General features: G+C 36.2%; 1 protein-coding gene across 2 annotated transcripts in view; it reads left to right on the top strand.

Annotated features, from left to right (window-relative positions):
• Nucleotides 1-3,411: 3,411 nt before the first annotated feature.
• lg3h20orf27 (linkage group 3 C20orf27 homolog) overlaps nucleotides 3,412-12,008 on the top strand; it is a 25,389-nt gene continuing 16,792 nt past the window's right edge. The window contains exons 1-2 of one of the 2 annotated variants that reach the window (XM_048184650.1): nucleotides 3,412-3,583; nucleotides 7,820-7,918. In XM_048184650.1, coding sequence (XP_048040607.1) covers nucleotides 7,900-7,918 — 19 coding nt within the window. In that variant the 5' untranslated portion in view covers nucleotides 3,412-3,583; nucleotides 7,820-7,899. Of the gene's footprint in view, nucleotides 3,584-6,568; nucleotides 6,623-7,819; nucleotides 7,919-12,008 lie in introns of those variants that run through there. The other variant, XM_048184651.1, reaches the window with a different exon arrangement.

Genomic DNA, 12,008 nt, shown 5'->3' with positions numbered 1-12,008 from the left:
ATATTATGTAAATTACATAAAAAAACAAAAACAAATGCTGAATAAATATTATAAAATATATATATATAAAAAAACCCTGGTGTTGTGTCACCGGTGTTACCTTTAACAAAAATCTCTTATTTTGAAATAAAAATCACACTGTTGACATCAATTGACTACCTTCTTCCTATTTCCTGAAGATCCATGAAGAAAGACACATGGAAAGTCCACTATCTCTTTTCAGTTATCAGAAATTTTAATTAGAAAATCATAATTTCATATGAAGCTTAGTTGAAGTCACTGGTGTGACCTACTTTATTATTAGGGAATTTTAAAAAACTAGAATACAAATGGATTAAACTACTTAATTTAGTGAATATACCATGATTGACAACATGTGGATTGATACCTTGCAGCAGCCATAAAATGCATTTTTCATGAAAAATGTCACTGGTGTTACTGTCACTGGTGTTGTTTATAGAAAAAAAAAACTTTATTCAAAGCTATTTATTTAGTTATTTTGCATAAAATAGCACTAAATAATGTGATTCTAACTTTTTTTCTTATTGTTAATCCTCCTTTGGTCAGATATGGCTAAATTGAGGGTATTTGGCTAAACTGAGAAGCTGAGAAGCAGCGATTTTACAGACAGCGTATTTTACAGACATTTTTAAAATGTTGTTTATGATCTTTTACTGACTGCTTTCACTAAGTGTCAATGAAAAGTCTTTGATTGTATAAAAAATGTAAAAAATTTAGTCTCCTCTCCTTGATTATAGTTGAAGAATAAGTAGGCTATCTTTGGTCGTATCTGTCACTGGTGATTCATTGTGTCACTGTTGTTACTGTTTTTTGTCTGTCTCATTAAATAAAATGTGTCATATGTGACATGATAATACTTTTACATTCATTGAATTCTGCTAAACTCAAGAATTAAGATGTAAAGGATTGCATTACTTGTTTATAACTGTTTTTCAAATATTTCCATTGTTATAGCAAATACATGCATAATTAAATTAGCATAATTCAATCACTTTTAACTAACCTGATTGAAAAAAAAAAAAAAAAACACACATAATCTCCTTATTTTTTTCATTATCTTTTTTTCTGTAACTCTGACTGCATGTGCTGAAAAAAAAGAGAAATATCATTTTATAAAAATGTTTAAAATGCCAGAGAAGTATGGTAACACCAGTGACAAAAAAATGGTAGGCCTACATGCTGTCTTTAAATGCACAAAATAATAATAATAATAATAAATCATAAAGCTGTCATTTGTATTCATAAAGTCAATGTGTAATATAATAATGTGGTCTAAGTTTAAAACTTAGCAAAAGAAATACATTTTAAGACATTTTGTCAAAAGTGGACTTTTCTGTAGAATGACCCGAATTCGACTACTATTTTTACTTGAAGTAAAACCATAATATCAACCTGCACAACAAAACAATCATGGTTTCTGTAAATCCATTATCATGTTTAAAGGGATTTTTAAGGAACACAACCTCCTTTAAATCCAGTAGGTTTAGTTTCATTTGCCCTTTGTCTGAGTTTCAAGGTGTAAGGTCTGTTGATAAAAGGCAACGCTGTTTTTTTTTTACAAGTGTTGTTATGGAAATACCAGATGAGGGACGTCAGTAGGACTTTCGCAAACTGGCAAGGACTTGAATGTCCTCCGAACGTCCGTCAGCGAACGTTACAAAGCGGACCAAACGCGGACGTCCCCCGAACGTCCGGCGAACGTCTGCCAGCGAACGTTAAAAAGCGGACCAAACGCGGACGTCCCCGAACGTCCGCCAGCGGACGTTAAAAAGAGGACCAAACGCGGACGTCCCCCGAACGTCCGTCAGCGAACGTTACAAAGCGGACCAAACGCGGACGTCCTCCGAACGTCCGTCAGCGAACGTTACAAAGCGGACCAAACGCGGACCTTAACGGACGTTCACAACGTCCGGGGGACGTCCCTTGTTTGCTGGGATCTAGCAAGGACAGACAAGTGTACACCAGTAGCTAGGGCTGCACGATTAATCGCATGCTATTCTCACGCGCATTTCGTCAGTAAAGCCGGTTCCCTGATTACCGCTAAATCGCCATCACCTGTTTTTAAACGGAGCGCCTTTTAATAGACGGAGCCGTAGTTCACGGACAAGCCACGCAATATCGCGTTCATTATCGCAGGCGATTCATCTGCGATATGAACGCGATATTGCGTGGCTTTTCAGTGACCTACGGCTCCGTCTATTAAATGCCGCTTCATTTGAAAGCAGGTGATGGTGATTTAGCGGTAATCAGGGAACCGGCTTTACTGACGAAATGCGCGTGAGAATAGCATGCGATTAATCGTGCAGCCCTACCAGTAGCATTCAAGTGCAAGCTGTTGTTAGTTTCAGGTTGTCATGTAAATACAAGGATAGAATAATGACAGATGTGTAAAAATCTACTTATAAATGTGATGCTTAAACAATATTAGTTTTAAATTCACGCATAATTAATATAGGACGAAATAATGATTCACTTCTCAATATTGCCATAGGAAGCTTATTTCCGTCACAGAATAAAAAATAAAAAAAAGGTAATTGTGACTTTTTATTTCACAATTCTGACTTTTTTTTATATCTCGCGATTCTGAAAAAAAAAGTTAGAATTGCGAAATATAAATTCGCAAAATAGTTAAAGCCTTGGTTAGTTAAAGCCAAACGACCTCTGAATGAAGGAAACCAAGGCTGTGTTCAAAATCGCCCCCTATACCCTTATTCACTTTTTCCTACATTAGTCCACAATATAGTCCACTTGAAGGAGGGCTGCCAGTTTTGCATAGTTTGTACTTGCTACTCATAATCATTTTAAAATTGGCAAAACTGGCAGCTCCATTAGAAATGAAAAGATTTATCTTGAACTCTGTCATGGAAACTAGCATGTATAAACCTTATTAAATTAAATTATTAAATAATCAATCTTATTAAATAATCAATCAAAATGCAATTTATACCTTCATGATATTATGCTGTAGCCACATTGGACCAGCAGTTTGGAAAATGGATGGATGGATGGATGGATGGATGATTCAGCTGCAGCGCCATCTTTTGGTCAGACGCGGAAATTCATTTGGCACGACCCTCACAGTGCATTGTATGTATTCTCTAGCCGTTGAGCAGTACATTATGGGATTGAATGAGTACACTCGATAACGTCCACTATGGTTTCGGACACCACTGGCTTTCCCCTCAAATAGTGCCCTATTTAAGGGCACGTGGGGCGATTTCGAACACAGCCCGAGAATCTGTGAAAGATTTATTTTGGTGAACTGACTAAAACGACTTGATGAATCAAAATCCCCACCACTAAAGTCACTACTCAGGCGCTGTAAACACCATAGTAAACACGCAGATGTAGTGCACTAGCAACAAAAACCACGTGATTAATGCGGAAGTTGTGCCTCTTAAGTGTGTGTGAAGTCGAGCAGTCGCTCGCAGACCCAGCATTTGGTTGGTTCTGACAATAGGCTGGATTTTGCAGGTTCAGGTTTCTGTTTCATTTCTGTAGCTTCTTTGGAGGTTCTATACTGAAACCTTCCACAGAAGACGTCTGTTATCAGTGAGAATTTGTGAGTATTTCAAGTCATTTGCTTTAAAAAATGATCGATGTTATATAAGTTTGTATACGACTAACGTTACTAGAAGAGGACTCGAGAAGATCATTTGTGTCTCATTGTGTCATTCCTTCGGTCTTTTTTCATAAGTTTTCATAAATTATTGGATGCATTTGTAATTATAATATATATTATAATATATATGCATGGGACATAGCCTGTAGGCTATGTCTGTAAATTCAGGTTAGGGCTTATACTTCTCAAAGTCTTTTGCCTTAAGAAAATCACACTCTACAATTATCAAAGAATGCACGATAACAAGCCACAGCAGATCTCCTGGGATTTTGGTGGTGTTGTTTTTTTCCAGATGGCATGGCTTTCAGAATTAAGATGCATGCTGAATATGTTTTGGTTCTAAAGGGTTATGACATGGGCATTTAAATGTCCTTGTTAGATCAATCCATATGAGACATTGACCCAGTTTTCCCTCTGTGCCATGTTAGTACAGACTGTAACTGGTTAATATCTGTTGCAGCGCTTGTATTGACACTTCAGCCTAAGTGTGATGTAGAGATGGAGGGAAATCGATGTGGTTTGATATTAGAGTACGTGTGCAATTGTGTATTATTTATGCACTACATTCTAAATTCATTTAGTCATTTGTGAAAGTAAGCATTGAGAAATATAGGACAGAGGAAAAGAAAGAAAGAATAATTTATTAAGGGACACACCCAACCACAGCTGCCGTGCTTCTTTTTTTTTAACACTAGTTTTAACAGGATATTTTTCTCAACTGTCCCACACACTCGAGTTCTCACATCTTAAACTTTATCTGTGTCTGTTTAATATATAATATTAAACTAAACAGTCTGAGTGATTAAAAGGATATCAGGGCTGCGTTCAGCCCCGACAAAACGTTGCAAAACGTTTTTTAAACGGAAACGGTGGTGCAACTATGGCAGCTGAGAAGGACATTCTTTGTGTTCTTTTTGAAGAATTTTCGGAGCCTGATGAAGTTGGTATAAATAGGTGTTTAATACTGCAACATACGCTCGATGTTACAGTCACTGCCCTTGCCGTCCAGAATAAAACAGAACAGAACATCCCAATCCAGTGAAAGGATTTGTGGAAACTTCTAATTATTGTGATGCAACACTTGCCTTGCATTTCAGGATGAAAAGACAAACATTTCAGGTGAAGGATAATCCACTTCTTACCTTTAAGACTGTGTTATGATCTATATTATTTTTATTGTTTGTATTAATTAGGCTTATCATTATTGCTGATCACTGTTGTTGTGCTTTGCTATTGTAACATTTACCATTATATAATCAGAGGAGTATAGAAAAGTTTATTAAAGTGTCACTTCTCAATACAACAGTAAAATATATAAGTATAGTATTTTTATATTACATTAATACTCATTGTTCAAGCTGTCTCTTTAATACCGCGTGGTGTATATATAATGCCGCTGATTGGGCTGACATATCTGACACCCACCAAACAAGAGAAAACGTATCTCAAACCCGTTGCACACCTTTTCCAGGAAACATGTCGTTCAACCCGGAAAACGTAGCAAAACGTTGCGCTTGAATGTGCCCCAGGTGTATTTGTGGAGTTTGGAATTAGCAACCACACCCTTTGAAAAGTATCATTTAATTATTGCATGTGGTGCACAAACATTATTTATTGCATCCGGAGCACAAAAATATTTGTTATTTAGTAACACATTTTTTTTTTGTGCACCAAATGCAATAATGAAATAAAAAAAAAAATGGTTATTACATTTGGTGAACAAACATATTTATAACATTTAGTGCACAAAAAATAATTAGTATTTGGTGCATAAATGGTTATTGCATAGATGCACAAAAGAATTAGTTATTGCATTTGCAGTACAAAAAATAAGTTATTGCATTTTGTGCACACGTTTCATCTAAGGGTGTGCACCAAATACAGTAACTAAATTTTTCATAAGTGAATTTGATGGTGTTTGATCCATGCAAAACTCACTGATACGGTGCCGTGGTGTTGCTATGCGGTTGCTAGGTGGTTATTTGCTGGCCAAAATTGTAATCATAAACTGCTGTGGTTATGATGATCTGAGCTCTCTGCCACTTAATTACGTCATCAAACTTCCTTCTCTCCAATGTGCATTTAACATCTTGATGCCCCGGTTCTTGCAGTATGTCTTCGATTTGACAGAGTGGATGTAGTGTAGACAGGTTTTGCTCTCTCTCGCTCTCGCTCTCTCTCTCTCTCTCTCTCTCTCTCTCTCTCTCTCTCTCTCTCTCTCTCTCTTGCAGTAGGTGGTGGTGAGTTTTTCAGCTCCCAGGTGAATTAGAAAGTCCCTCTGTATTCGCTCATCCTAGTCGCAGCGCTTTTCTAATGAGTCGCAAAAATATGAGATCAGATTAGGCACATTTATCATCACCAAGAGGAATAAGGGTGGAGTAATAGAAAGACAAAGACTGAAGCTTATAAAATGATGACTGTTTAAACAGCATCTGGAGTTTGGAAGGCATCAAGCATAACAATTTTTACAGAGGTTGTGTGAGGAAAAACACAGACTTGGCAGATTCTGACAGGATTAAAAATGCAAAGTGCGTCTCTGAAACACAATTTTTTTTTAATGTCCCCTTGGAAAACGTGTACCCCCGGTTTCACAGACAAGGCTTAAGCTAGCCTGAGACTAAAATGCATGTTTGAGCTGTTTTATTTACTTTGTACTGACATATCTTAAAGGTGCCCAAGAATGCTTTTTCACAAGATGTAATATAAGTCTAAGGTGTCTCCTGAATGTGTCTGTGAAGTTTCTGCTCAAAATACCCCATAGATTTATTTAAATTAATTTTTTTAACTGCCTATTTTGGGGCATCATTAACTATACACTGATTTTTTTCAGCGCGCCGCCCCTTTAAATCGCGTGCTCCCTGCCACACGAGCTCTCGACTATATTACAGCGCATTTACAAAGTTCACACAGCTAATATAACCCTCAAATGGATCTTTACAAGATGTTCGTCATGCATGCTGTGTGCCTACATTGAATCATGTGAGTAAAGTATTTATTTTGATGTTTACATTTGATTCTCTATGAGTTTGAGGCTATGCTCTGTGGCTAACGGCTAATGCTACACTGTTGGAGAGATTTATAAAGAATGAAGTTGTGTTTATGAATTATACAGACTGCAAGTGTTTAAAAATGAAAATAGTGACGGCTCTTTTCTCCGTGAATACAGTAAGAAACGATGGTAACTTTAACCTCATTTAACAGTACATTAGCAACATGCTAACAAAACATTTAGATAGACAATTTACAAATATCACTAAAAATATCATGCTATCATGGATCATGTCAGTTATTATTGCTCCATCTGCCATTTTTTGCTGTTGTTCTTGCTTGCTTACCTTGTCTGTGCACAGATCCAGACATTAATACAGTCTTTCCTTGTCTAATGCTCGAACATGGGCTGGCATATATGCAAATATTGGGGGCGTACATATTAATGATCCCGACTGTTACGTAACAGTCGGTGTTATGTTGAGGTCCGCATGTTTTCTGGAAGTCTTTTAAACAAATGAGATTTACATAAGAAAGAGGAAGCAATGGGGTTTGAAACTTAATGTATGTCTTTTCCATGTACTGAACTCTTGTTATTCAACTATGCCAAGATAAATTCAATTTTTCATTCGAGGGCACCTTTAAAATATGTGACCCTGGACCACAAAACCAGTCACAAGTCGCACTGGTATATTTGTAGCAATAGCCAACAATACATTGTATGGGTCAAAATTATCGATTTTTCTTTTATGCCAAAAATCATTAGGTTATTAAGTAAAGATCATGTTCCATTAAGATATTTTGTAAATTTCCTACTGTAAATATCAAAAAAAAAATATTTTTGTGAGTGGATATGCATAGCTAAGGACTTAATTTGGACAACTTTAAAGACAATTTTCTCAATATTTTCATTTTTTGCACCCTCAGATTCCATATTTTAGTTGTGTCTCGGGCTCTCAGCCAAATACGTTTACTGCGTGTCATAGCAACATTCAACAGATTTAACAAACAATGCAAGCCTCTTAACTGCATTAAAAGAGTATGATATTCCCTCTGTCTTGGTTTAAAAAATCTATCTAGATAATTGTTGTTGTTTTTTTTTTTTCTATTTCATCTCTCTCTGTTTCTTACGCCATCAACTTCTGTTTATTGATTCCTTTTTTTTATCATTCTCATTCTGTCTCTCAGGGTTGTTTTGAGGTCAGATGATATCTACCATGAGGCTGTAACAGAAGCTAATCCTGAGTTTGGGTTAGATTGATGCCGTGATGGCCACTGCTAAGAAAGGTACGTCTCTCTTTTCTACCCTCAAAACTCAAGTTTTTAATTTTTGCAACAGCTTTGAATTTACATTGTCAAAATGGCCAGGAATCACTTTTTCTTTTTGGGGGTGAAGAAACTCGCTTCCTCTTTTATTGGTCTTGCTAAATATACAGTACTACTGCTGAATACATAAATTAATGTAATCATTAAAGGTTTAGTTCACCCAAAAGTGAAAATTCTGTTATTAATTACTCACCCTCATGTCATTCCACACCTGTAAGACTTTCGTTCATCTTTGAAACACAAAATAAGATAGTTTTGATAAAATCCGATGGTTCAGTGAGGCCTCCATTGCCAGCAAGATTATTAACACTTTCAGATGCCCAGAAAGATACTAAAGACATATTTCATTATCAGTTCATGTGACTACAGTGGTTCAACCTTAAAGGTGCCATCAAATGTTTTTTACAAGATGTAATATAAGTCTAAGGTGTCCCCTGAATGTGTCTGTGAAGTTGCAGCTCAAAATACTCTATATTTTTAATTATTTTTTTTTAACTGCCTATTTTGGGGCATAATTAGAAATGCGCTGATTCAGGCTGCGGCCCCTTTAATTGCTCACGCTCTCTGCCCCCTCCCGAGCTCTCGACTCTATCATTGCATAAACAAAGTTCACACAGCTAATATAACCCTCAAAATGGATCTTTACAAAGTGTTCGTCATGCAGCATGTCTAATCGTGTAAGTATGGTATTTATTTGGATGTTTACATTTGATTCTGAATGAGTTTGATGGTGCTCCGTGGCTAACAGGCTAAAGCTACACTTTTGGAGAGATTTATAAAGAATGAAGTTGTGTTTATGCATTATACAGTCTGCAAGTGTTTAATAATGAAAATAGCGACGGCTCTTGTCTCCGTGAATACAGTAAGAAACGATGGTAACTTTAACCACATTTAACAGTACATTAGCAACATGCTAACGAAACATTTAGAAAGACAATTTACAAATATCACTAAAAATATCATGTTATCATGGATCATGTCAGTTATTATGACTCCATCTGCCATTTTTCGCTGTTGTTCTTGCTTGCTTACCTAGTCTGATAATTCAGCTGTGCACAGATCCAGACGTTAATACTGGCTGCCGTTGTGTAATGCCTCGATCATGGGCTGGCGTATGCAAATATTGTTACGTAACAGTCGGTGTTATGTTGAGATTCGCCTGTTCTTCGGAGGTCTTTTAAACAAATGAGATTTATATAAGAAGGAGGAAACAATGGAGTTTGAGACTCACTGTATGTCATTTCCATGTACTGAACTCTTGTTATTCAACTATGCCGAGGTAAATTCAATTTTCAATTTGATGGCACCTTTAATGTTATGAAGCGACTAGAATACTTTTTTGCACCAAAATAAGGACTTTATTCAACAATATCTAATGATGGGCGATTTCAAAACACTGCTTCATGAAGCTTCAAAGCTTTATGAATCTTTTGTTTCGAATCAGTGTTTCGGAGCATTTATCAAACTGCCAAAGTCATGCCCACCAGTGGTGAACCATTGAAATGTAACGAAGCTTTACTGAAATCACGTGACTTTGGCAGTTTGATACATGCTCCGAACCACTGAATGACAGATAATTAATGACATAATTTTCATTTTTGGGTGAACTAACACTTTAAATTGTCGAAACTGGCCAGGAATCACTTTTTTTGGGGGGGGGGGGGGGTAAAGAAACTTGCTTCCTCTGTCATTTGTCTCATGCTATATATACCGTACTACTGCTAAATACATAAATGAATGTTATCATTAATTATTAGTGGTGCTTGTATAGCGCGTATCACTTTCAATTATATGCATTTTCTGTTTTGTTGTTTGTCACTTTACACTACCATTCAAAAGTTTGGGATCAGTAAGAGTTTTTTAAAAAAAATACTTTTATTCAGAAAGGATGCATTAAATTGATCAAAAGTGACAGTAAAAACATTTATGTTTCAAAAGATTTCTATGTCAAATAAATGCTGTTCTTTTTAACTTCATCATATTAACTATCAAAGAATCTTAAAATAATGTATTGCAGTTCCTTGATCACCAAATCAGCAAATTATGCGGCTAATAATTCAGCCTTGCATCACAGGAATAAATTACATTTTAAAATATATTTAAATAAAAAATTGTTATTTTAAATTGTAATAATATTTCACATTATTACAGTTTATTATGTATTTTTGATCAAATAATGCAGCCTTGTTGAGCAAAAGAGACTACTTCAAAAGCAAAACATAAAATCTCACAGACCTCAAACTTTTGAATGGTAGTATATAACAACTTTAAAAACTGCTTTTTGGAAGGAAATTTAGAAATTTGGATGTTGTTTTTTTTTTTTTTTTTTTTTTTTTTTTTTTAAATAATAATCCCACCACACTGATTTTAAACTGCTTTTCAAAAATGTCAATCTGCTTATCATGAGTTTTGACAACCTGCTGGTTTCCATTCTCAGGGAATGGGGCTTCGAGTGATTTTATTAAAGCAAAAACAATAATGAATTTTTGCTCACTTGGTGGTGACTCAGCAGTTGCAAAACATGTGGGCTGTTTTTTATTATCAGGAAATGTGCAAGAGCTCGCATCTGTTTTCACGTCTGTCTGAGAAGCCTTTTCAGAGTTGTCGGAAGAGCTCCCAAAAGACACTGTCTGTCTGCTGTCTTTCCACCATTTATTGTGGTAATCAATCCGTCTGGAGGCACAAATATGGCCTCCATTTTGTTTTTGTTTACGAATGCGATAAAGTTTCATTTTGGATGAAGGCACAGGGTCTGTTGTCATGCTGTGTATTGTTGCCCCAGCTCCAGAACATCTACTGTTTCATCAGGTCAGGCAGCTATGCGACATTCACAAAGCATCTTCCAATCCCAGCATGCATGAGGCTTTTGTATTAAAGCACAAAACTGACTTCAGAACAGCTTTTTGGTAATGTCCCTTTCCTCAGGGGCCAGATTTCTTGTTGTTGCCATGGTTACGGTGTGAAGTTTTGGATGGGGTTCATAAAATGCGGTGCCCTCTATACAGCACCACTGAGCATCTCTTAATAGAGAGCCCGTCGATCTCTAGTTCCTGCCAAACAGCAGCGTTTCTGCGTTGTTTCAATCAAAAAAACGGAATTGCCTTTAGATAATATATACATAAAGAACAAATGTGATTTAGTCCAATCTGCCTTTTCAGGTATTTGGGTCTTAGGTAATTGGCTTAGAAATGGACAAAAAAGTCACAGACATAAAAACAAAAGTTCCTCTGGCCCTACTTGTGTGGGGATAAATAAGAAATAATAAGATTCTAGTCTGTTGGGCTCATAGGTTATAAAATGTAGGCTGCATATGTATCAAGTTTAATTCTAGACTTCCCATCTCCTTTCCAGGACAGAGATTATTTTAATGCTGTGCATATGCTCTGTTTTGGTCATCTAGACCATGAGACACTAGTTGGCAGGTCAATTAGTCATGTGTGAGAGTGTTTATAGCTCTCTACATTGGGCGAACAGTTGCAGTCCCATAACCTCTGTAATGAGGCCAATAACGTGGTCACTCGTACTACAAATGTCATCCTGTCCCATGCAGCTAACCCTCCAGATTCAAATCATTTTTATATTTGTAAAATATACTCAAATATAGTTAAAATTAAATATAGTTAATCTTAAAATTGCTCTCTTTCTTCTCTTTTCTGCATTTCACTTTCTACTCCAAGCTTCCATGATAATCATTCTCACACTCTAAACTTGGCACTGTGTAATGCAAATATTGTATGTATGCAATATTATAAGACACATTGTTTGTGATGCTCCTCATTTCCAAGTTACTTTGGATAAAACCATCTGCTAAATGAATAAATGTACATTTTTATTGAAGCTAGTTTGAGTGTGAATGTGAAGTATCTTGGCAATACCTTCATCTTTTATTTGTTATTATTACTCTTGTTCCTCTCACAAGATGTCCTCTGAATTTAAAATGTCATTTATTTTTATTCGTGGCGCAGGGATCCAAAGAGTCCCTGATGTAATCAGCAGTATGTCTGTCAATGGCCGTTCATTTCATGAAATGAGTCCCCAGGGCTGACACTAC

Source organism: Megalobrama amblycephala, linkage group LG3 (genome assembly GCF_018812025.1).
Source record: "Megalobrama amblycephala isolate DHTTF-2021 linkage group LG3, ASM1881202v1, whole genome shotgun sequence".
NCBI classification, from domain to species: domain Eukaryota; kingdom Metazoa; phylum Chordata; class Actinopteri; order Cypriniformes; family Xenocyprididae; genus Megalobrama; species Megalobrama amblycephala.
This window is presented reverse-complemented; position numbering and strand designations above follow the sequence as displayed.